Raw genomic sequence first — 27068 nt, 5'->3', positions numbered from 1 at the left:
GAGTGCGGAGCAAACTTCCTCCAGCCAGAACACATATGGTATATATATAGCTACAGAACATTCCAGTACAATGATTCTTGCCATATATGGATACTTCTAGAATGTATTCGAACTGAATATAGAAATTAAAATTTTACTGTTCAGGTGAGTCTTGAACTCACAGCCCTCCATGCAACAAAATTAGTATCATAACCACTACACTATGGTGACTGTGCTGTTCATCTTCTTCTGCGATATTGCTCCCTTCTTAAAAGAACAGCGTCTCGGTGTTACGTCCTCCTAGTCCGGGCAAGGTTACCAGGCTGGTAAACAACAGGGCAATGGCTCGCATCATACCTTCGGCGATCATTTTCTTGAGCCTGCAGCATTAGGAGTCGAGCTAACTGCCGAGTTTCCTCAGCTCTGGTTAACACTTGGCCGACATAGTCATTGTCCATGTCATCAGGATGTAATGGAAACACAGTGTCCATCATCATCATCGCCTCACATCTGTGCACCAGGAAAAATGACATAAATCCTGTGGTGTCTTGTTTGGCAGTGTTGTAGGCAAACGTCAAGAAAGGTAGCACCTCATACCAGTTGCTCTGCTCAACATTGATGAACATTGATAGCATGTCGGCCAAAGTCTTATTAAGGTGTTCAGTAAGCCCATTAGTTTGCGGATGGTAGGCAGTCGTTATGTGATGAGTAATGTTGCACCGATGGTTTATCTCTGTCACAAGATTCGATTGAAAAACTTTCCCTCAATCTGTAATTAACAGCCCTGGGGCACCATGTTTTAATACAATGTCTTCTATGATGAATTTGGCTACCTCGAATGCTTCGGCTGTTTTCACAGCTTTTGTAATGGCATAGCGTGTCAGATAATCAGTGCAAACAATAATCCACCTATTGCCACTAGCAGACACTGGAAATCATTGGAGGAGGTCAATCCCAACATGCTGGAAAGGCATTTCAGCTGGTGGAATTGGTATGAGTCGGCCAGGTGGTTTCTGAGGAACTGTCTTTTCCTTTGGCACTCTTGACAGTGTGACACATAGCGATGGACAGCCCTAAATAAACCTGGCCAGAAAAATCTCTTGTGGATGCTATCATATGCCTTAATAAATCTTAAATGTCTGGCCTCAGGTGTGTCATGGAATTTCTGTAGAACATCTAAGCACATGTGTTTAGGAATCACTGGTAGCCACCTCTTTCCAAATGGATCAAAGTTTTTCTTGCAAAGTAATCCATTAACTATCTTAAATTGTCCTTTCACATCCTCTGACTGATTTAAGGCAAGCACAATTTGAGATATCTCGGTGTCCTTCTTCTGCTCAGCAGAAAGATCCTGGGGTGCAGAGAGACAGTCACTATCTTCATCAAAATCTTGATGGTCTTGCACAGGGTTTCTTGAGAGACAGTTGGCATCTTGGTGTTTTCTTCCACTTTTGTATGCTATGGTAATGTCATACTCTTGAAGACATAGTGACCACCTGGTGACTCATCCTGATGGATCCTTAAGACCTGTCAACCAACAAAGTGAATGATGGTCTGTAACCACTGAGAATGGCCTTCCATAGAGATACTGTCAAAATATGCACATGACCCAGATCACAGCAAGATATTCTCTTTCTGTAGTTGAGTAGTTTCTCTCAGCTTTTGTAAGTGTCCTCTTTTCCATCAGAAATCTGCACCAAAACAGCACCGATCCCATACCCACTGGCATCTGTGTGTAGTTCTGTGAGTGCTCTCTCATCATACAGACGAAGTACAGGGTCAGTCGTCAGAGCTTTTCGCAGCACATCAAAAGAATCTTGTTGAGCACCACCCCAGATAAATTTAGCATCAGCTTTTAACAACTCTTGGAGTGGCCTTGCTCTGATACAAAAGTCTTTGATAAAATGATGGTAATAAGAACATAATCCGAGGAAGCCTCTCACATCTCTAATACTTTTAGGAATAGGAAATTCCGGTATAGATCTCACCTTTCCTGGGTCTGGCTGCACACCTACGTTTGACACAAGGTGTCAAAGTATTTTTATTTCTTTTGCTCCAAAGAGACATTTTCTTGGATTAAGTTTCAGTCTGCATTATTGGAGACATTTAAGAATGGCCCTCAGTCTTTTTGTGTGTTCATCAAATGTCTCTGAGAATACTATAATGTCATCTAAATAACAAATACACATCATCCACTTCAGGTGCCTTAGAAGATTATCCATCATCCATTAAAAAGTTGCTGGTGCATTACACAAACCTAGCCGGCCGAAGTGGCCCAGCAGTTCTAGGCGCTACAGTCTGGAACCGCGCGACCGCTATGGTCGCAGGTTCGAATCCTGCCTCGGGCATGGATGTGTGTGATGTCCTTAGGTTAGTTAGGTTTAAGTAGTTCTAAGTTCTAGGGGACTGATGACCTCAGAAGTTAAGTCCCATAGTGCTCAGAGCCATTTGAACCATTTGAACACAAACCTAACGGCATTTCCTTAAACTCATACAGGCCCTCAGGGGTGATGAATTCAGTTTTCTAATGATTAGCCTCATCTACTTCAATTTGCCAGTATCCCAAGTACATGTCCATGGTTGAGAAAAACTTAACCCCCTTCAGACAATCTAGTGTATCGTCAATTCATGGAAAAGGGTAAATGTCCTTTTTAGTTATCTTATTAAGCTTTCTGAAATCAACACAAAAGTGCCAATGCCATCGTTCTTCCTGACAAGAATCACTGGTGACGACCATGGGCTCTGCAAAGGCAGAATGATGTCATTCTTCATCATTTTCTTTACCTTCTCACAAATTATTTGATGTTCTGTTGCTGACACACGGTATGCTGTCTTGCTTATTGGTTGATGGTCTCCACTGCTAATCTGGTGCTTCACCATCAATTTCTCTAATTTGCTCTTCACCTGTGGATTGAAGCATTCAGGGAACTCTTGAAGAATGTCAAGTAGCATCCTCTGTTGTTCCTTATTGATATCTGGTGATAATCGAGCTAGAAGATCTTGTCTCATAGTGTTTTTGCTACGCACATGGATCTTGGAAGGATCTGCAGTTCTTGGTGACAGTTAACTATCCACAATTCACTGAATCCATTCTTAAATGAGATGGCAGAGGCTGGGATGACCAAGTTATTTTTCAGTGGTATGCTTCTCTTACATTCCACTATGATCCATGGGTTCATGTATGGTATGACACATGACAGTTACCTTTCTAGTGCTGACTGCAGGAATGATCACTTTATCCAGCACACGTAGTCTCCACACACTCGAATGCGCATCTTCCTGTCCACAGTATCTCATCTCGTATAGCATAGTCTTTGAGTGACCATAATCTATAATTGCCTGAGAAGCTTTCAAAAAGTCCCATCCGAGAATGACGTCATGACTACAATCTTGTAAGGCGATGAATTCTAAATGCTGTGTATGGCCACTTATACCCACACAAATGGCACATCTTCCTGTAGGTTTTACATATTCCCCATTATCTCGCTTCAGCAGAGATGTTTTGCTGTCAACGAATACGGTTTTCTGTGACTGGTGATGGTACTTCTCCAAAATGACTGAATATGATGCTCCAGAGTCCACAAGAGCTTGAGCTGGTCAGCCATCCATGAGGATATCAACGTAGTTTCCAATCATTTTTGTAGTGATCGATGGTGGAGAATTTTTCTCTTCAGTGGCCTCACTTCCAAGGAAGGTTGCACCATTTAGTTTTACAGGTTGCAGTGGCTAGGTGATCGGCTGGAGCTTCCAAACAGCGGCAGAGACCTTGATCGGTGTGTTGGTGTGCCTTCTGAACTTTCTCTCTCACTATCTGATGAAGAACACTTGTGAAATCATTTTCTTCCTCCATCACAGACATCGATACAACGTTTGGAAGCCATTCAAAATTCTTGCATGTAATTCTTTTTCGATGCATTTTCTAGATATACTGGCACCATTTTATGAAGTCGTCTACTGTCGAAACCTCCTTCAGGAGTAGGGCTTGATATATGTCTTCAGCAACACCCTTCATGAGATGTGCAACCTTATCTTCCTCCTTCATACTAGGATCCACTATTTTACACAGCTCCAAGAGATCTTGAATGTAGGATGCTATTGTTTCTCCTGGACGCTGTGCTCTGCACTTTAATTTATCTTCAGCCTAGCACTTCTGTCATTGTGTGTCGCCGAAATACTTGTGCAGTTTCACCTGGAATACTTCCCAGCCTGTGAACTTGTCCTCATTGTCCTCATACCATTGCTTGGTAGTGCCCTCCAAGTAGAAAAATACATTAGCCAAACACACGGTGTCATCCCATTTCTTAAATTTGGCTATATGCTCATATACCTTCAGCCACTTGTTTGGATCTTGGCCACTGTCACCAGAGAACCCAGAAGGATATCTCATGTGGTGGCACACAGTTGCTATCATCGTGATGTCCTCTTCTTCTTCTGTCTCCAATAGATTGCGATCTGTTGAATATAGCTCTAACTCAGGTTTCTCGCCATGTAAACGGTGGCTCTGTCGTGGCCTGATGGAAGTCACTGTGTCATACCCAGCATCTCCACCAGAATAATGTCACGTAGAAGAAGGTGTAAGTATATTAATGATGAACACTAACTTCACTTAACAATGATTTATTCAGCACTGGCACATACAAGAGCACGGAGTGAACTGGCTTCGGCCAGAACACATATGGTATACATACAGCTACAGAACATTCCAGTACAATGATTCTTGCAATTTGTGGATACTTCTAGAATATATTCGAAGTGAATATAGAAATTAAAATTTTACAGTTCAGGTGAGTCTTGAAGTCATGACCCTCCACGCAACAGTCTAGTATCATAACCACTACACTACAGCAAATGTGCTACTGAGCTCCTTCTGTGACAATATATAATAGTTTAATTACTTCAAACCTTAAAGTCCTACAGCATTGGCTTGAAATTGCAACATCCTAGACATTATTGACCAACACAAATGTATACTCAAAGTATGGGAGTGAAAAGGCTACCTGCTCTTGTTTTTAAGTCATCTGACTGGTTTGATGCAGCCTGCCATGAATTCCTTTCCTGTGTCAACCTCTTCATCTCATAGTAGCACTTGCAACCTATGTCCTCAATTATTTGTTGGATGTATTCCAATCTCTGTCTTCTGCTACAGTTTTTGCTCTTTACTGCTCCCTCTAGTACCATTGAAGTCTTTTCCTGGTGTCTTAACAAATGTGCTATCATCCTGTCTCTTCTTCTTATCAGTGTTTTCCACATATACCTTGCCTCCCCGATTCTGCGCAGAACCTCCTCATTTCTTACCTTATCAGTCCACCTAATTTTCAACATTCATCTGTAGCATGGTATTTCAAATGCTTCAGTTTCTTTTGTTCCAGTTTTCCCACTACCAAACAATGCTGTACTCCAGACATACATTCTCAGAAATTTCTTTCTCAAATTATGGCCTATGTTTGATATTAATAGACTTCTCCTGGCCAGGAATGCGCTTTTTGCCAGTGCTAGTCTGCTTTTGATGTCCTCCTTACTCCATCTATCATTGGTTATTTTGCTGTCTAGGTAGCAGAATCCCTTAACTTCATCTACTTCTTGACCATCAATTGTGATGTTAAGTTTCTTGCTGTTCTCATTTCTGCTACTCCTCATTTCTTTTGTCTTTCTTTGATTTACTCTCAATCCATCTTCTGTACTGATCAGACTGTTCATTCCTTTCAGCACATCCTGTAATTCTTCTCCACTTCCAGTCAGGATGGAAATGTTAGCAGAAAATTGTATCATTGATATCCTTTCACCACAAACTTTAATCCCACTCCTGAACCTTTCTTTTACTTCCACCATTGCTTCTTTAATACAAAGATTGAACAGTAGGGGTGAAAGACTACATCCCTGTCTTACACCTTTTTTAATCCAAGCACTTCATTCTTGCTCATCCACTCTTACTATTCCCTCTTGGCTCTTTTACACATTGTATTTTATCCATCTCTCCCTATATCTTATTACTATTTTTCTCAGAATTCTGAACATCTTGCACCAGTTTACATTGGCGAATGCTTTTTCCAGATCCATAAATCCTGTAAACATGTCTTGATTTTTCTTTAGTCTTGCTTCCATTATCAACTGCAACATCAGAATTTCCTCTCTGGTGCATTTACCTTTCCCAAAGCCAAATAGATTGTCATCTAACTGATCCTCAACTTTCTTTTCCATTCTTCTGTATATTATTCTCGTCAGCAACTTAGATCCATGAGCTGTTAAGCTGATTGTGCAATAATTCTCACATTTGGCAGTTCTTGCAGTCTTGGGAAGAGTATGGATGATAGTTTTTTCTAATTCATGTGGTATGTTGCCAGACTCTTACACTCTACACACCAACGTGAATAATCATTTTGTTGCCACTTCCCCCAACAATTAGAGAATTTCCAATGAATGTTATCTATCCTTCTGCCTTATTCAATCTTAAGTTCTCCAAAGCTCCTTTAAATTCTGATTCTAATATTGGATCCCCAATCTCTTCTAAATCGACTCCTGATTCTTCTTCTATCACATTAGACAAGTTTTCCCCCTCATAGAAGCCTTCAATGTACTCTTTCCACCTATCCACTCTCTCCTCTGCATTTAACAGTAGAATTCCCATTTCACTATTAATGTTACCACCCTTGCTTTTAATTTCACTGGTGGTTGTTTTGACTTTCCTTTTTGCTGAGTCAGTCCTTCCATCAGTCATTTCTTTTTCGATTTCTTCACATTTTTCTCATATCCATTTCATTTCTTTTTCAATTTCTTCACATTTTTCATGCATCCATTTTACTTTAGCTTCCCTGCACTTCCTATTTATATCTTTCCTCAGTGGCTTGTATTTCTTTACTCCTGAATTTCCCTGAACATTTTTGTACTTCCCTCTTTTCTCGAACAACTGAAGTATTTCATCTGTTACCCATGGTTTCTTCACAGTTACCTTATTTGTACTTATGTTTTCCTTTCCAACTTCTGTGAGTGCCATTTTTAGAGATATCCATTCCTCTTCAATTATGGTGCCAATTGAGTTATTCCTTATTGAGCTATTCCTTATTGTTGTATCTGTAGCCTTCGAGAACTTCAAGCATATCTTGTCATTCCTTAGTACTTCTGGATCCCACTTCTTTGCATATTCATTCTTCGTGACTAATCTCTTAAATTTCAGCCCACTCTTCATCATTACTACATTGTGATCTGAGTCTGTATCTGCTCCTGTGTATGCCTTACTATCCAGTATCTGATTTGGGAATCTCTGTCTGAACTTTATATAATCTAATTGAAATCTTCCCATGTCACCCAGCCTTTTCCAAGTATACCTCCTCTTCTTGTAGTTCTTGAACGGGGTATTCACTATTACTAGCACAAATTTATTACAGAACTCAATTAATGTTTCTTCTCTCTCATTCCTTGCCCAAAGCCCATATTCCCCTGCAACTGTTTCTTCTGCTTCTTCCCCTACAACTGCATTCCAGCCACCATGACTATTAGCCGCAACTTGTAGAACATTATCCTTTCATTGGTTATTCAATCTTTTTCTCATAGTTATCTCCCAATGGAGAGATCATCATGACACTTCTTCAACTACAGGCCACATGCCCTGGGAGTACACATCAAGTGCCAGCCACTGCATGAGAAACACTCCTGTGTGGCCAAGGCCTTAGTGTGACAAATTCTAGAGTATTGTTCCTGTTTTTGGAGTCCTTATGAAGTAGGCATGGCAACAGATTTTGAACAAACTCAGAGATGACCTCCTAGGATCATACCAGGCTTGTTAGCCCATACGAAAGTCCAACACAAATGATCAGGGAACTTAACTGGGAATCGATGGAAGAATGATGACATAATTCCTGAAAAATCCTGGGGGATGACTTTAGGAGACTTGTATTTGAAGCACACTCCCTTCCCTCCAAAGTACACCAAAAAGGGACAATAATACTGAGGTGCAGTGACTGTGATGGCAAGGGTGGTGCAACAATTCATTCAGCACAAAACCTGTCCTGAATGATGTGAGCTGTGTGAACAAGGGTTCTGTCATCTTGGAACACAACATCACCATTGAGGAACAAACATAGTACCATAGGATGGGTCTGATCAGCTGAAATTGTCACATAATTGTCAGGGCTCAAATCACCACCAAACCTCAACCATGTTTCATTCTTGGTATGTTAACTTGGCTAGAAGCTGGAAACAGTGTAAAACATGACTCACCTGACCTAATGACTCTGTTTCATTGCTCCATACTCCAGGTTTTATGGTTGTGGTACCATGTTTTACTGTTACAGACATTTGCATCACTGATGGGTGGTTTTGAAATTCCAGCTCGCCCTATAATCCCCGGCTTATGGAGCTCCCTCATGTTGTGTTAGTGCTAGCAGGGTTCAAAAATGTTTCAGTTCTGCAGTGTCTTTTTCAGTTGTCATCCCATTATTTTCAGTCCAGTCCTCTTCCTTTTCAGTGGCTGTCTGTCACAATCAATCAACAAACACTCTCGTCTCTCTTGCAACGTAGCAGTTGCTGGTTTTCTGCTTTCCATGTATGTGGGATAAATCTTTGATAAGTCCCTCTTGAAACACTATACATCTACATCTACATTTATACTCTGAAAGCCACCCAATGGTGTGTGGCAGAAGGCACTTTGCGTGCCACTGTCATTACCTCCCTTTCCTGTTTCAGTCGCATATGGTTAGCGAGAAGAATGACTGCGGGAAAGCCTCCATGCACACTTGAATCTCTCTAATTTTACATTCATGATCTCCTTAAGAGGTATAAGTAGGGGGAAGCAATATATTCGATACCTCATCCAGAAACGAATCCTCTCGAAACCTGGACAGCAAGCTACACCGCGATGCACAGCGCCTCTCTTGCAGAGTCTGCCACTTGAGTCTGCTAAACATATCCATAAGGCTATCACACTTACCAAATAACCTTGTGACAAAATGCTCTGCTCTTCTTTGGATCTTCTCTATCTCCTCTGTCAACCTGACCTGGTACGGATCCCACACTGATGAGCAATACTCAAGAATAGGTCAAACGAGTGTTTTGTAAGCCACCTCCTTTGTTGATGGACTACATTTTCTAAGGACTCTCCCAATGAATCTCAACCTGGCACCCGCCTTACTAACAATTAATTTTATATGATCATTCCACTTCAAATCATTCTGTACGCATACTCCCAGATATTTTACAGAAATAACTGCTACCAGTGTTTGTTCTGCTATCATATAATCATACAATAAAGGATCCTTCTTTCTATGTATTCCCAATACATTACGTGTTGGTTACCTTGGATATGAATGCTCCCATCATGTGAGCACCAAGAATTAGTGCAGGTTCAAATTCACTTAGCTCCAACATAATGCCCTTGCAGCTGAACAGAATAGTGTTCTGACCATTACTGACATTTTAACATATTGAGCATGTTGCACAGGTGTTGTTCATGCTCAGATACAACAGTGCAACCTCCAGGCTTGGCTAGCATCAGCATTTATGTGCAAGCATGCATTTCTTGTGGTCTTTCCATATTCTTGTCCTGAAATGTATATCTTGCACAGGGATCTAGAGAATAAGGTAAAAGATATTAGGGCACATAAAGAGGCATAAAAAACAACAACATTCACCCACACTATACATGAATGGAATACAACATAAAATCAATCAAACTGGTACAATGGACCTTATTCTATGCACTGTACAGTGTCTTGCAAAGTGTCCATGTAGACATAGAAATATTCACCTACCAATTTTTTTTCCATTTCTGTCACTGACACATTCTGTACAATTAGAATTATGGCCATTAATGAAACAGTTATAACTGCTTTAATTAATGTTCTTTCATCTAAATTATGACTGTATTATTCAACTATCTTTTGCTTCCCATATTTTTGAAACAAAAATTGCTATGTATTTCTCAGATTCAACTACATTTCGCTTCCCATATTTTACAAACAAAAATATCTATTTATTTCTCAGATTCTTTGAGTTTGTGTGAATCAAAGCTGCTTGATCATGAAATGCGTACCTACCTAATTTTCTGGACACTTGTAAAAGAATTTGTAAAGAACTGAAATTAAAAAATTAAAACACAGTTTTTTCAACAGTACATACAAGTAACAAATACATTACAGTGAAAGTTCCTAAATTATTGTGACGAACTCACATTTACCATCCCACAAGGAAGGTTTTCTACTTTAATCTAAATGTGGTATACTATTTAAATTTTTCAGTTCTATATTGGAATCTTACTGAAAGCATAACTTGTAGAATTAAGTGTAATTTTATGTCCATTGATTGTGAAAGTCTTAGACAGATGCACAACATTTTTTTGTCTTATAGTTATATATTTTGTAGATTTATTAGCAGGTGTGTGCTTATAGCTTCATAATGTACTTACTTCTCAATGGAAAGTAGTTTCTTAGTTGTCAGTAGAGTATGAATAAAACTGCTTTATTTTTGCACAAGTCTGTAACTCATTCCTCTACTAACTTCAGCATATAAACATGACTGTTAAGCCCCTTTTTGTAATTTTGTTGATGTTCATTAAAATTTTCTGAGCCATGAATAAAGCAAAACATTGTGCCATTTATTTATTTCTTGAATCTTTTCTTACTCAATTCCTATTTAGCAAATATTTTCATAATACACTGCACAATATACACTTTCACTTGACATTTTTGTTGTTGTTGTTTCAGTCATGTCTCACAGTTAGTTTAGTGCAGTTTTCCATTCATGTTCCTCTTCATTTTAACATAACTTCTGCATCATACATGAGAAGTGATATGTTTTAGATACTTACAACTATTTCTGCCACAGTAATTCTAACTTCCACAATCCCCATAAGTACATTTTTCAGTAACTATTCATGCTGTAATGTGGCCCAATCATTCACTCCCTTTGATATATCATGTTATTTGTTAGGCACAATTTATCACTGACTCATTACAGAACATATGCATTCATTACTCAGTTTGTCTACCTGGTCATCAATAGTCTCTCATAAAGCCACATTCCGAAGGCTATTAGTTGTGTGATCCCTGTCTTCCCACTTATATTCTTTATGCACCCTTACAAAGCTATGCTTATTTTGTTTTATTTGTTTCTTACACCATGGATCCAACTGTGAGAAATTCACAGGGATGTAGTGTGTGTAAATTTTTACATTGTCAATGACAAGTACTTATACACTATGTTTACAAGTAAAGATTAGAAAGTTACATAACTACTACAACAATCCATAACACAATATGATGAAATGAAAAACCATAGACCTACAGATTGCAAAGTATAATAAAACATAGTAAATTAAGTATGAAAAGGTCATATAACCCAGAGAGTTAAATATAAGCAGTTAATACTAAAAGAGTTACATATGTGACAAGATTGTATAGCTTAATGTTCAATTTATATGATAATACACCTTATTTTATTTTAAGGCAGTTTCTCACTGCATTTCATAAACTCTTTCAAACTGTAAAATGACGTGGCTAAAAGAAATTGCCTCAGAAACTCTTTAAATGTAGATTTCTGGAGAAAGAGCATTAAATATCTTTATACCAGAGCACTGTACACTCTTCTGCATAACCTTCCAGTTTTTACCTTCGGTGTGGAAATCATGTTTCCTCCTTGAGTTGTAGTGATGGTATTCATTGTCACATTTGTATATATCAGTGTTTTTACTTTGAAACACATAAGTGAATATATGTATTGAGAAGCAGTTGTAAGAATTTCCAGATTCTAGAATAGACTTCTGCAACTACATCTAGGGTCTACACCACACATCACTCTTACAACACACTTCTGAGCAATGAATATTTTCTTTGCAAGAGGTTGATTTCCCCAGAAAACAATTCAATATGCCGTCAAAGAATGGAAGTAACCATAGTATGCTGCTTTTTTAATGCTTAAGTTTGCACTGTCAGAGATGATTTGCATTGCAAAAATTGAAGAGCTGAGTCTCTTGTAAAGACCTAAAATGTGATGGGACCAGTTTACTCTACAGTCAATCTTCATGCCTAGAAACTTCATGACTTCCACTCTTTCTATGACCTGTGTGGCATATTTAACAGTCATTTCTTTCTCTGTTTTGGCAGTTGGGATGGACTGAATATAATTTGTCTTACTAAGGTTTAGTGAAAGACCATTTGCAGTAAACCATTTCATTAAATCTATAAGAAAAATATTAACAGACTCTTCAACATTTCCCATTTATGATCATTAACCATTATGTTTGTGTCATCTGCAAAGATGGTAAAATTACACTGTATCATGGTAGAATAAGGTAAATCATTTATAAATAACAGGAACAGTAAAGAACCAAGAATAGAGCCCTGTGGCACTCCATTCTGATGAAATCATTCCCCCATACAAATTGTCTGACTTACCTAAGACTACTTTCTGTTTCCTATCTGTCAGGTATGATTAAAACCAGTTGTTTGTTACACCACTTATTCCTAGATGGTCTGACTTTATCAATAGTATCTGGTGGTTTACCATTTTCTCATTTAGAGATTCCAAAACCTTATCAATAAAGGCATACATCACTTGTTCAGTTGACAGACCTTTCTGGAAACCAAACTGATGTTTGCTAAGAATATTGAATGTATGTAGGTGTTCTAAAAGTGTAGAATACATAAGTTTTTCTAGTGCCTTTGAAAACATAGTCAGGAGAGATATTGATTTGAAATTTGTAAAATCAGTTTTCTCCCCCTTCTTAAAGAGAGGCTTCACGAAAACGTACTTTAGTCTATCAGGAACAATTCTTTGTTGCAAAGACGCATTGAAAATATGACACAGTATACTGCTTACAGGTGTACAATACTGTTTTAACAATTTACTAAAAATATTGTCTACTCCACAGGAGTTCTTGGTTTTGATGGAGGCAATTGTTCTTTCATTTTCTAATACTGTAATAGGCCTAATATGCATTTGAATGAAATTGGTAGAGACAGCAGTTTGCAAAAAGGTCAAGGCATCATTCTCCCTTGCAGCCTATTTGCTCAGACATTGACAGGAAGTATTTATTAAAGATGTCAGCTATGATCTCAGGATTTTGCAGAAGATTCACCTCACATTTGATTTTGAAGTTTTCTACGGGCCATTTTTTATTGTTCCCTGTTCCTTGCTAACTATTTGCCAGAGGTCTTCATTTTATAGTTGGAGTTATCAAGTTCTTTTACATAATACAGTGCTTTTGATGTCTGAATAACTTTCTTTAGGATTTACAATACATTTTATAATGGCTGATTAATTAGGAATTCATTATTCTGTGCACTGAATTCCAGTCTTCATGCTACAGGTTACAGTTAAAAATTTCCAGGGACTCCTTGTTCATAAGTCTCATTGCCTTCCAGGATGGGACTGTTTCCTTGAGAGGTCTGAAGTCATGTAGAGTGAGGAGCAGTCCATCATGGTCTGATATGCCATTTAAGATCGAGGTGACAGTGAAGTTCTGGTATAAACTTACATTTAAAAATATATTGTCTACCAGAGATCGACAGTCAGGTGTGATCCTAGTAGGAAAGTCAACCACCGATGTAAGATTGTAGGAACTCAGCAAATTCTGGAGCTCTACTTTGTTGTTGAATTCGATTGTGAAGTTGACATTAAAGTCCCCAAGTAAGATAATGCCATTATTTTTTTAAAAAATAAGGTTGATAGTAACAATTCTAACTGCACCATAAGGACTGTGAGACTGGTTCCTGGTGCCCTGTAGACTGTAACCACTACTAATTTAGATCTGTTTAATGTCACTTTTACTGCACATACTTCAAACAGTTGGTCAATGCAATATTTCCTTACATCTACAGACCAAAAAGTTATTTTTAATGAAAATAGCTACTCCACCTTTTCCCATGTTATCTCTACAGCAGTAGGTGGCAAGGCTATTATTGTCTATATGTAACATTTCAATTCCTTCTGTAATATGGTGTTCTGAGAAACATAAGATCTGAGCATTGTTCATAAAGTTTTTGTCATTTATGTTAACTTCTAATTGTTCTAGTTTGTCTCTTATTCCCCTTATGTTTTGATAAAAAATGGAGAAGTTGTTTAGGTTGTTACCTATTTTGGTGGTTTCTTCTTTCTCATGCCTGTGGTTAAAAAATTCTTCAGATGAGGAGTACACACAACTTTACGTTTACCTGCTGTTCTCTGTGAGGATGTTGATTTTTCTTCAGTAGATGTTGCCTTCTTTACTGAAGATGATGAAGATGTTGACTTGCTTGTTGATTTACCTCGAGCTGATGCTGTCATTTCCCTTGAAGATGATGAAGCTATTAACTCGCTTGTAGGTGGGTATAAGATTGCTGTTACTGTAGATTCTGGGGGTCTTACTGCTGTTGAAGCTGGCCTTTCTGATGACGATGATATTTTTGATGAACTGCGTGTAGGTGGGTGCTCAAGTAGTGTTGCTGTAGGTTCAAAGGGTGGAACTGCTGCCTTTTCTTCTTCAATTGCGATTTCTTCTGAAGTACATGTAACCATTGAGTTAACTCTGTTTTATGATGAAACTGAATCATCTGAGCATCTAGCTACTTAAACTTCTAATGCATTCATTTCCTTCATTTTTGTTATTAAGCTTACTGGCAGAGGGATTACAGCATGACCTTCCACTGTGATGCAGTTAATAGCATTTGAAACTTGTTTGCACATAACTTCCTTTCCCTGTGTGTTCCTGTGCATATGATGCTTTTTAAAGTGACCTCTCTCCATGCTGTATGCATCAATAAAGGTAGCCTGTTGGAAACTACAGCAAAGATTTCTTATTCTCCTGTTGACTTTGTTAATTTCTAAGTTCACACATGAGCTACTTATTAAGTCATGCCTATGTGGAACACTAAGCATGGAAACTTTTATATGTGAGAATTTTTCCAAAGTTTCTTCGAGTGATCTTGTCGCATGATGGCTTTCATTATGATAAACATCATTGGCCCCACCTGTTATGACACAGACAGAGGAATTCTTTGTTAACTGTTCACAGTTTTTCACAGTCTTGCCAAGAAGGACGGCACGGGAGTGTTATCCCGTACACGTGTTCTAGTCGTACTAGGAGCATGCGTACCCACTAGCGAGCCAGCCCAAGCGGGTTGCATCATGCAGCCTCGCAGGCACTCAGTGGCCAAAGTGGCACTATGTTTTCAATTTTTTTCAAATTGTTGCATCCTTGAGACCCCGTTCACCAGATGTACGTCTAGCGATTGGCGGCTGACGCTACAGATCAGACTTTATTAACAATTATAGTACAGGGTCTTGTAAGCGATGACATCTCGGTCGGCGAATGATTCCAATCCAGGTAGAGAGGCATTCTCACATCAGACGATAGCGAGAGTAAACCAACCACTTCCAGTACTCCCTGTGGCAATGTTGAGACTGAAATTAACTCAACATCCGCGGAAAAAAAATCAGACAATTCAATATGACACTTTGTGCTGTTCCATTTGTGCCAAGTTTATTCTCCAGGCTTATAATGTGTTTGTAGAGAGGCATGCGATGGCGATGTTGACGATACACATGTTGACGATACACACGTTGACGAGGCACAGTGCTTCAATGCTGTTGCAGATATAGCTCACAGCGGAACGATTCCGCTGGTCTATGTTGGCCGCTTTTATATTGAGCACATGGCCCTGATTACATAAGAGCGCTGATAACGGACTTAGCCGCTGTGAGGGCCGTACTAGGAGCACGCGTATCTGCGGGCGAGCAGGCCCAGCGGATTGCATCATGCAGCCTCGCAGGCGCTCAGCGCCCAACGCGAAACTATGTTTCTGATTTTTTTCTAATTGTAGCATCCTTGAGCCCCCGTTCACCAGATGTACATCTAGCAATTGGCAGCTGACACTACATATCACACTTTATTAATAATTATAGTACAGGGTTACATCACCAGTTACAGTTACATTCTCAGCAAGTACACCAAGTCCTTTCATCCATACATGTATTTTTTCATCATTACTAACTTTACAAATACATGTATGGATGAAAGGACTTGGTGTACTTGCTGAGAATGTAACTGTAACTGGTGATGTAACCCTGTACTATAATTATTAATAAAGTCTGATCTGAAGTGTCACCCGCCAATCGCTAGACGTACATCTGGTGAATGGGGGCTCAAGGATGCAACAACTGGAAAAAAATTGAAAACATAGTGCCATGTTGGCCGCTGAGTGCCTGCGAGCCTGCATGATGCAATCCGCTGGGCCAGCTTGCCCGTGGGTACGCGTGCTCCTAGTACGACTAGAGCATGCATATGGGATAACGCTCCCGCGTCAGCCCTCGCAGCTCAGTATAAAAGCGGCCAACGCAGACCAGCGGAATCATTCCACTGTGAGCTATATCTGCAACAGCATTGAAGCACTATGCCTCATCGACATGTGTATCATCAATGTCACGATTGCATACCTGTCTACAAACACATTATAAGCCTGGAGAATAAACTTGGCACAAATGGAACTACACAAAGTGTCATATTGAATGGTCCAATTTTTTTCTGCGGATGTTGAGTTAATTTCAGTCTCAACGTTGCCACAGGCATGCCTGTCTACAAACACATTATAAGCCTGGAGAATAAACTTGGCACAAATGGAACTGCACAAAGTGTCATATTGAATCGTCTGATTTTTTTCCACGGATGTCAAGTAATTTCAGTCTCGACGTTGCCACAGGGAGTACTGGAAGTGGTTGGTTTACTCTCGCTATCGTCCGATGTGAGAATGCCTCTCTACCTAGATTGGAATCATTTGCCGACCGAGATGTCATCGCTTACAAGACCTGGAATTGTGAAATAGATGCTAAGACCCAATCGAGACGTAGTTATGTATACAGAAACATGCCTTTTACATTGTATACCTGCTCCTGTCATAAAGTTAGTAATGATGAAAAAATACATGTAAGGATGAAAGGACTTGGTGTACTTGCTGAGAATGTAACTGTAACCTGATTTCCAACACTTGTAATTTTGTAGCGAGAGTGCATAGCTATCATTGTACTGGCTACTCCTTTGGCATGCCTATCTCCTAATATACATATTTCGCTTTTATCTGGCACTGAATTGACATTAAAATTCTTCACTGTAGGTTACTTGTTAAGCTCACGTATTTGAGATTGATTTTTTTGTCATTGGCAGACTTAAACCTCACATTCACAACATTTAATTGTTCAGTAGGCCTATATGATAACAGATTGCTGCACTTGTTAGTATTTGCTGAGAATAATGTTAACACAGGTTCATGAGATTTTGAATGGATCGTTTCTTTAGGATCAGGGAAACAATTACAAATAAAACTTTCTTTTGAATTTATTCTTTTTTCAAGTACTTATCACTTTTTCAATGTGGAGGAATATTTTTGTGCATTCTGTAAATCCTGTTTTAAGCAATCTTCAATGGATTCATTTTGACCATTTAAAAATTTCGAGAGAGAAGTTACTTTTGGATCACATTGCACCTGGCCACAACAATGTGAGTGATCAGTCATATTTATTTTACACAAACACAATGAGTGAATCCCCTTATTAATCACTGCACACAATCTATAATGTATTCATTGTGCAATACACAATTTATAGTTTTCATTAATATTTTTGTGATCTCAGGGTTTATAATTTTGGTGATAAGTGCTGTTTCATTTTACATAAAGTCTTTTTGCCTTAAGCCCTGCATGCTACTATATATATATAAAAATTGTTGGATTCAAATTAATGATTCAATATAATGGAAGGAAACATTCCACGTGGGAAAAATTATATATAAAAACAAAGATGAGGTGACTTACCGAACAAAAGCGCTGGCAGGTCGATAGACACACAAACAAACACAAACATACACACAAAATTCAAGCTTTCGCAACAAACTGTTGCCTCATCAGTAAAGAGGGAAGGAGAGGGGAAGACGAAAGGAAGTGGGTTTTAAGGGAGAGGGTAAGGAGTCATTCCAATCACGGGCGCGGAAAGACTTACCTTAGGGGGAAAAAAGGACAGGTATACACTCGCACACACGCACATATCCATCCACACATACAGACACAAGCAGACATATTTCTGCTTGTGTCTGTATGTGTGGATGGATATGTGCGTGTGTGCGAGTGTATACCTGTCCTTTTTTCCCCCTAAGGTAAGTCTTTCCGCTCCCGGGATTGGAATGACTCCTTACCCTCTCCCTTAAAACCCACTTCCTTTCGTCTTCCCCTCTCCTTCCCTCTTTCCTGATGAGGCAACAGTTTGTTGCGAAAGCTTGAATTTTGTGTGTATGTTTGTGTTTGTTTGTGTGTCTATCGACCTACCAGCGCTTTTGTTCGGTAAGTCACCTCATCTTTGTTTTTTATATATATATATATATATATATATATATATATATATATATATATATATTTTTTTTTTTTTTTTTTTTTTTTTTTTTTTTTCCTCTCCACTTTCAAGATAGCAGTATTGAAACACATCTTTTATGTTAATGTTTTTTCCTTGATTTAGGGCATGTCTGAATGATATGTCATATTTATTGGTTTTTCCATGTTTGCACTTGAAAATGGCTTAACAGTTAAGAAATCATGATAGCAAAATAAATTAATAATAAATATTTAGTCAGATGGTGGTAATGACTTCATTCAAAAATCTCTTTTAGGGTCTCTTTCACCAAGTTCAACCGTCAGCCATCCAACAAATCCGTCTGCAGCTGACACTGTTACCTTAGTTTGATTTTTACATATTATCATATTATACCCATAATGTGGCACATGTTCCATTTCATAAAGCTCTCACTCAATTCCTGTCAATTTTCAGAAACTCCTACTATACTACCTGCAGACTGTGTCACAGTAAATTCCTGTCTGTGACAAAGAACACCTACATCGAGGTAACCCTTTATTTCCCTCACTGACTCTTCAATATGCAAATCAAATACCAATAGGGACACTGAGAAACCATACCCTTCATCTTCGCTTGTTTTGGCACCATGCATCATTTCACCTGTGCAGACTACTCCAGTCTGCTATGCAGAAAGAAAATGTATCACTATTCTATCCTTGTACGAGGGTAAGTCAATTATTATCCGCAAAGTAGTTATAAAATTTTATTGTAATCAAATAGAAAATTAACATCATTTTTCAACATAGTCTCCTTGCATTTTAACACACTTGGTCCATCATTGTACAAGTTTCCTGATGGCCTCATAAAAGAAGGTTCTCGGTTGAGCTGCAAGCCAGGAATGCACAGCTTCTTTCACTGCTTCATCCGAGGCAAATTGATAGCCCCTTAATGCCTGTCTGAGTGGACCAAACAAGTGATAGTCAGAAGGGGCAAGATTGAGACCATATGGAGGATGATCCAATACTTCCAATTTGAGTTTCTGGAGTGTTTCAGCAGTGTGGGCAGCAGTATGCAGACACGCATTGTCGTGCAACAACACAACACCTTTTGACAGCAACCCTCAGCATTTGCTTCAAATTGCAGGCTTTAACCTGGCAGTAAGCATCTCACTGTAACATACACTGTTTACTGTTGTGTCCCTTTCCCCATAATGTTCCAGTACTGGACCTTGTGTGTCCCAAAAAACCATAACCATCAGTTTTCCTGTGGACGGTTGGGTCTTGAACTTTTTCTTGCTCAGCAAATTTGGATGTTCCCATTCCATACTCTGTCATTTACTCTCCAGCTTGTAATGATGGAGCCACTTTTTGTCACCAGTAATGATCCTGTCTAAGAAGTTGTCCCCTTCATTACCATGTTTTTTGCAGATGTCCAAGTGCATTTGTTTATGCAACTGTGTGAGTTGTTTTGGAACCCATCTTGCACAAACTTTATGAAACTCAAGTTTGTTGTGGCTGATTTCGTAGGCAGAACCATGACTAACTTGCAGATGATGTGCCACTTCGTCAATAGTTAATCGTCTGTCTAAGAGAATCATTTCACGTGAACACTCAATGGTTTCTTCATTTGTGGCGGTAAACGGTCATCCGGCTCCTTCATCATGCGTAACACTTGTGTGACCATTTCGGAATTTTTCAATCCATTCATAGACATTCCATTGTGGCAAAACACTGTTACCATACTGTACTGAAAGTCTTCAATAAATTTCGGCCCCTGATACGCCTTCCAACCACAAAAAATGGATCACTGAACGTTGCTCTTCTTTGGTGCAAATAGACAGTGGAGCAGCCATGATTAACAGCACAGCAGCAATAATGAAACTAACCTACCAGCTTGAAAATTGCAAAGATTAACAACAAATAAACAAAGCATGTGTCATCGATGGAAAATGACATTACTACCAAAATAAATAAAAATATAACTAAATTGCAGATAATAACTGACTTAGCCTTGTATTTGATAACCCACTTCCTAAAAATGCAAAATGTTTAATATGAATGAAATAAATTCCATCCAGATTAATGAAAATCTTCACAAAATCTGTGAAAGTACTGTATATTCCCATGTTTCTTCTAAATCTTCCTTTTTTTTTTAATAGCCACGATGCTAAATTTGCTCGTTCAGCATCCCTACCTTTGCTAAAACTGAACTGATCCTCTCCCAATGTACTTTCAATTTTGCCCTCCATTCTTCAATAATTAACTTCTATATTTTTTGAGACCTTTGTAGGCCAACTGTGCAGAAACTTTCATGTGTACCATTTCTTGCTTGCATAGAAAGTATAAAAATTAAATTATTTTCATAATCTCATACAACTCCCCTAGTTTCTCTTACTCATTTCTTTGGTCTGATGCCTATAAGAGTTCCTCATCATCATTTTCAATTGGCTCAATTTCTATAAAGCTTCTCCAAGTTTCATTTCCGTCTACTTACCTAATTTCTGCTTCCATTACCCAGTCACCTTTCTCATCTCTTCACCATTCCCCTTGTTCTTTACTCCCAAACGTGATTTTTATTAGTCTATGTGCAGAATTTATATTACCATGTTTCGATTTTGTGTCAATTCTTCTTCAACTATTCTATGTTTCTGGCTAACTTCATGTCTGAGAAAGCTACATTTTTGCTGTACACTTTCAACATTTTTACATTTTTGTTGTTTTTTATGAATTCCAGTGTATCACCTGTTATCTATGGTTGCCTTTTTCAGTCCTAGTGTTTTTCTGCTGCCTGTACTGCACTCTTTTTAATGTCATTACATTGTTTTTCCATGCTAGTAACACTGTGAAGTATCACTGTTTCTTTTCTCACCAAGGAAGTCAGAGTTTTTGGTTCATTTACTTTCTAGGTTCTTTTGTGTAATGTCTTGAATTTCAATTGACATTTTGTTTAGCCATTTGCTATAAATAATAGGTATCTGGAACTTACTTGTACAACTAATACAAACTAGTACATATGTTTTTGTAATCTTATTTCTCAAATTCCATATTGATGTATTTTGCAGATACAATTGTCTTCTGATTGTGGATGCAGTAGTAGGAGTAGGTGGAGTTCCAATATTTGTTGACAAATGGGACATCGATGTTGCTTTTGCTGGCTCACAGAAGGCACTTGGAGGACCAACTGGTCTTGCACCAATTACGTTTGGTCCTCGTGCAGTGTAAGTAGAAACCAAATTTTCTTTGTATTTCATTTTCCTGTATATTTCAAATAAGCATGTACAATTAGTGCAGGAAATATTGTCTGGAAGCTTAAATTTTGCATTGTGGAGTTGGACACAAACTGTTCTTGTTGTGTGAGAATGCAAGGTGATAGGCTGCCATGAGGAAACAGTTAAAAGTTGCATTGGCCACACTAAACGACTTTGTAGTAATAACTGCAGCAGCACTGGGAGCACCTATGGTTATGAATGTGACAGTTTTGGTGCATCTGGTTTTGCCTCTGATCTCTCATACTACTGTGTGTTTTGATAAGCATGATTTGGACATTTTGTCTTCGCCCAAGCCTAACTGGTGGACACTGGGACACTGGCAGACATTGAGTGGGAGCTATGAATCTCTGAGCAAAAGATGAAAGTAAGTATTGGCTCCACAGCTGTCACCTTACACCTCACCAATAGATACAAAATTCTGTCCATTGTTGAAAGCACATCTGAGCCAGGAAAGGATTCCTCATTTGTCTGGACTTCTGACCACCTTCCTGTACCTTCAACCACCTTCACACAAAGTCTGGAGAAGCTCAGAAAGTTGGTCATTAAGCAAGTGATGGTGCCACTGAGGGAAACAGCTGGCAGTTTGAAAAGGGAGACTAATGTGCACTAGGCATTACAACATCTGCTGCCTGTGTCCAAAAGCCTTCTTCATTTCCAGTACATAACTGGCTGAACTGATGAAGATAGCTAACTTGTAATTTGAAGCTTCATACTCTGAATCAGCTGTGGTGCACTTGTTTGTAACGTTGAGAGCTGAAACCAAATCCTCAGATGAGTCTGCAATTATCTTTGATTGGATTTCTTGATCTTCCATAGGTCAAGCGTGCACTAGTCACAGGAGCTACTCAGCTAGCAGAGTATGTGTGGCATGAACATGTGATTACAGGAGCTCAGTGTTGAATTAAGCACAGTATTCAGAAAGCACATTAATCGCAGAGAAGAAAATTATTCACAGAAAATCAAAAGACGAAATGTTAATTAACTGTGGGATAATCCATGGTAGGGTCCCAGAAATATTCTCAATACTAACTCTAATGCTCACATAGTCACAGGAATAGAATGCTGGTTGGAACCAGAAATGAGCAATAGTGAAATCTCAGAGTTACAATTGGAACACAAAACATCAGTGGTGGGATAGTCTAATACCAATGGCGGTGGTGCACTTATTGCCATAAAGAAAGTCATAATATCTAGTGAAGTTACAGCAGGCTCTGAATGAGAAACAACCAAGGCTAAGGTAAGTCTCAAAGCTTGCTGAAACATGGTAGTCTGATGCTTTTATAGGTCACCTGCCTGAGGAGTTGAAAAAGCTAGCCAGCTATAGACTGGGAAACTTACATAAACTGAACAACTTCCATGCACAGGTATTTTTATGGCAATGCACTTCCCTTTACTTTCCTTGACAGTTAGTTAGAAACTTAACTCATTACAGTAACACCTCAGATCTCCTGGTAGCTATGAAAATCAAAATTAATGTAAAAATAACAGTGTGAAAAACATTCAAAGGATCTGAAAATAAAATTCTGCCAAACAGTGTGACGAAAAGTTCTAAGAAGTTTTGACCTTACCGTAAGTTCAGTAAATTGATCAAAGTTATTTATACAGTTACTCAGTGGCCATGCACCAAAACGTAGGGTGGAATAGAGGTGGGCTCTGAATACAATCTTCCACAGTTATTTCACTGTGAAGACCATAATACAATCCCTCCTCTCAATCCTTGCACAAATGCTGAAATTATATATATTGAAAAGTGATCATGAAATAGAAAATCAACTAGTCACTCAGCAGAATAAGGTCACTGAACTTGTTGCAAACCTATAGAATATTATGCAGATTATTAAAAAAATGCTCCACTCCTTACAGCAGTTTTCAAACACTGCTGGAGAAAAAATTGTTCCAAGTGATTGATCTAAGACTCAGCACACTCCTGCTTGCAAGAAGAGACATTGCACATATATGTACAAGAGTAAGTTAATAACAAAGAAATCAATCAGTTGTAGAACCGTGAAAGAAGTTTTATGTTCCCACATTATGATTTTTATGGAGACCAAAAATATCTTCTGTAGAAGTAAACATGGGTTCTTCAAACAGCAGCATTATGAAACTCAGCTAATTATGTTCATCCATGAGATTCAGAAGTCAATAGATACCAGTGTTCAGGTTGTTCAATTTTCCTTGGCTTTCAGAAGGCATTTTAGACAATTATCCACTTTCACCTAGTGAACAAATTACAAGCTTACAGAACATCATATCGACTTCATGACTGCATTCAAGACATACTGATAGAGAGAACTCAATATATCAATCCTAAGTGAACAAAATCATTACACATAAAAGTAATTTTGGGTGTACTTCAAGGAAAGAGTTTTACTGTTCAGAAAACATATACATAATTTTCTGGGTAACATCTGTGAAGCTGCTTCAGATGCTGCTGCTGTTTATAGAAAAGTCAAAATGCCAGAAAATTATAACAAAATAGGAAGATCAGCAGAAGACTGGCACTTGATACAGAAACTGACTGTGTAACTGTAGCTCATGATAGGTAAATGTAATGCATTTTGCATAAATACTCAGACAAACTCTTTATTTTTTCACTACACAATTGATAACAAACCATTCGAAATAGCAACAAATGTAAAATATCTAGTAGGATGAACCCAGAGTGGCCTAAAGTGAAACAACTGCATAAAAGTTGTTGGAGGAAAAGCTGACTTCAGACTGAGATTCACTGGAAAAATCCGAAGGAAACAATATGCCTACAAAAGAGATAGCTTAGAAAAATCCTCATCCAACTGACCCTTGAGTACTGTTCATTAGTCTGAGATTTTAACAAGTAACATCAATAGAAAAATTAGAGATGATCCAACGAAGAGTATTATGTTTCTCTATACATCACAGAAATGATCATCCAGATGTCACTAGACAAGCATTGTCAATCATAGAGAGCTGTTCTGTTAAAATTTGGAAAATATCCAGGCAACATATTCTTTCTTCCCAAATACATTTCACAAAAATGACTATGATGGGACAATCAGAGGAACTCAAATTCATATGGAGTGTTACCACCACCTCTTACCGTGAACTATTTACAAACGTTATAGGAAAGGAGGTTTATCATAGCAGCATCTAGGGTATTCTTTGCCTTGTACCTTAAGGTGGTTTGTGGAGTATAGATTTAAATGTAGACACAGGACCACTTATCATTATTATTATTATTATTTAATTAAGTAGATCAGCATGAATAGTTGTGGGTATTAACACACTGCTTCCTGAATTTAGGAAGCACACTAGCCCCACATCAAATCCACCTGGCAAGTTAATAGTGAGGATTGGAGTGCCAGCCAGCCTATATGTGGTTTTTAGTCAGTTCCCAGATCCAACTAGATCAATACCAGGCTGGTACCCACAGCTGCCCTCATTTACATGGTTCACAGGCAGTGACAGGCCACCCTCTAAGATTAATATTGCCAAAGTGAGATTAACAGGCTGACCCTGAGAAGACATGGGATAAGGCCAGGAAAAAGGAGAAGATTATTTAATAAAGTAATTCAGGAAATAATGGGTTGCTACTATTTTCATGGATGAGCATCAAGTGATGAAGGGACATATACACCAGAAAAAGTTGTTGTTTTAATTGGTCAGAAATGGGGACAATATTATACACATGAGCAGACAGACAGCTCCATTTTTGTGAAGTGACAACTTAATTGTTAATTGAAAGCACTGAGATATGTCTTACAGAGGAAAGGAAAGAGAGAAAAAGAATGGAAGGAAGAAATAAATTTGAATGTATCTTTATCAAAAAGTGTGTAAGAGAGATAAATTCATCTTAGCTGTAAATCTGCAGTTATACATAAAGCAACTTGTTCTACGTGCCTGAGCATTTTCATTCGCTACGAGGTTGCTGAACAAAATGTATGAATCAGTCATACTAAAATTTGGATGAATGCATGAAGAAGGCAGGTGTTAGATTGTGGCAACATGTGGTATGTCGAGCACAAAAGAGTTCTCAAGAGCTTCAGTCAGCAAGAGTGTAGAAGTAGCAAAGTCCCAAGAATTACATTGTGTAGTGTATTCAAACAAAGGATGGTCCATTTTATGTGTAATCTGTATAGTGGTGACATGTTAGTCTCATTGAGAATTTATTGATAATTCCTTCTACAGAGAATGCATAGCACTGATGGCAGCATAACTACTATATTTCACATTATCTGGTGACTCGCATTTACTAATCTAGTGCCAGTAGTGCATGCAGCAAGCACATTCGGTTGTGGTGAGTGTACTGTTGGGTGGAGTGGTTAGAGGGTGAGAAAGATGGGAGGCAGGGAGAGGGATTGGGGGTGGGCGGCTAACAGCTTGGAGGGAGGTAGCCAGTTTGCCAGCTAGGAATGCAAGAGGGAAGGGTGGCAGGTATATGGGCTAGGCATTTGATGCATGGTTGTCGGAGGCGGTGGGAGCAGGCTGCACAGAAGATGACATGTGAACATGAATTAAGAGGGGTGACAGGATGGTGGAATGGAAAACTGGTGTGTAGAAGGTGTGGGGACAGTGAGTTACTGGAGATTGAGGCCAGGATGATTATGGAAGGAGAAGTTGTATTGTAAGGATAACTCCCATCTGCACAGTTCAAAGAAGCTGGTGATGAAGGGAAGGATCCAGATAGCCTGGAATGGGAAGCAGCCTTTGAAACTGAATATGCTGTGCTCAGCTGCATCCTGTGCCACCAAGTGGTTGACTTTGTTCATGGTTACAGTTTGGTGGTGTTCATTCATCCTGGTGGGCAGCTAGTTGGTAGTCATACCAACATAAAAGGCTGTGCAATGTCCACAATAGATTTAGTATATGTTATGTACAGACCAGATTATATGCAAGATAAAAAGCTCAAAATATGCATTCAAATATGTGTGAAAAATGCTTAAAATATCCATAAAAACTGTCAATACAATCAGGAAAAAGTAATAAAAAGCACAGAAGTTACTGCATGTGATATATCTCAATGCTGGACCTGTGCATATTGATTTTGTGAAAGAGCTGTGGCCAAACAAAAAAAGTGGGACAATTAGAATGCTGATCTCATGATCTAAATTATCTGTATAATTTGTGGCAGGGGTTAGACAAGATCCTTTTCGAGAATAGTTTTTAAAAGATTGCAAAAAGAAGATGCATGCTGTGTTTCAGATATAGTTGTATACCTGTATACTTCGTGATAGGGGTTAGGCACAGTCCTTTTTGAGTTTAGTTTTTAAAAAATTACAAAAATTAATATGGACAATGCATTTCAAATACTGTTCTTTCTTTGCTATTGTTTTCAGTAACAAGTGAATGTGATGCAAGTTAGTAGCTGTGAAACGATCAATATACCGGCACACAGGTCCAGCTCTGAGACATATCACACGCAGAGGGGCATGCATGAGAACGCCATAATCTTTTATTTCAAAAACAACATACAATCAGGAATTTTTGAACAATGTTAATGTTTAATGAATATTACCAACTGAATATCATTTACAAATTATTTTAC

The 27068-nt window shown here is 38.5% G+C and overlaps 1 protein-coding gene across 1 annotated transcript in view; it reads left to right on the top strand.

Annotated features, from left to right (window-relative positions):
- The window catches only part of LOC124771069 (alanine--glyoxylate aminotransferase-like), a 123580-nt gene that overhangs the window by 78447 nt on the left and 18065 nt on the right, over positions 1–27068 (top strand). Inside the window, exon 4 of the mRNA XM_047249284.1 lies at positions 21341–21496. Coding sequence (XP_047105240.1) covers positions 21341–21496 — 156 coding nt within the window. The remainder of the gene's footprint in view (positions 1–21340; positions 21497–27068) is intronic.

Source organism: Schistocerca piceifrons, unplaced genomic scaffold (assembly GCF_021461385.2).
Source record: "Schistocerca piceifrons isolate TAMUIC-IGC-003096 unplaced genomic scaffold, iqSchPice1.1 HiC_scaffold_887, whole genome shotgun sequence".
Classification (NCBI taxonomy): Eukaryota; Metazoa; Arthropoda; class Insecta; order Orthoptera; family Acrididae; genus Schistocerca; species Schistocerca piceifrons.
Note: the sequence above shows the minus strand (reverse complement) of the source record. Positions and strands in the feature narration are given on the sequence as shown.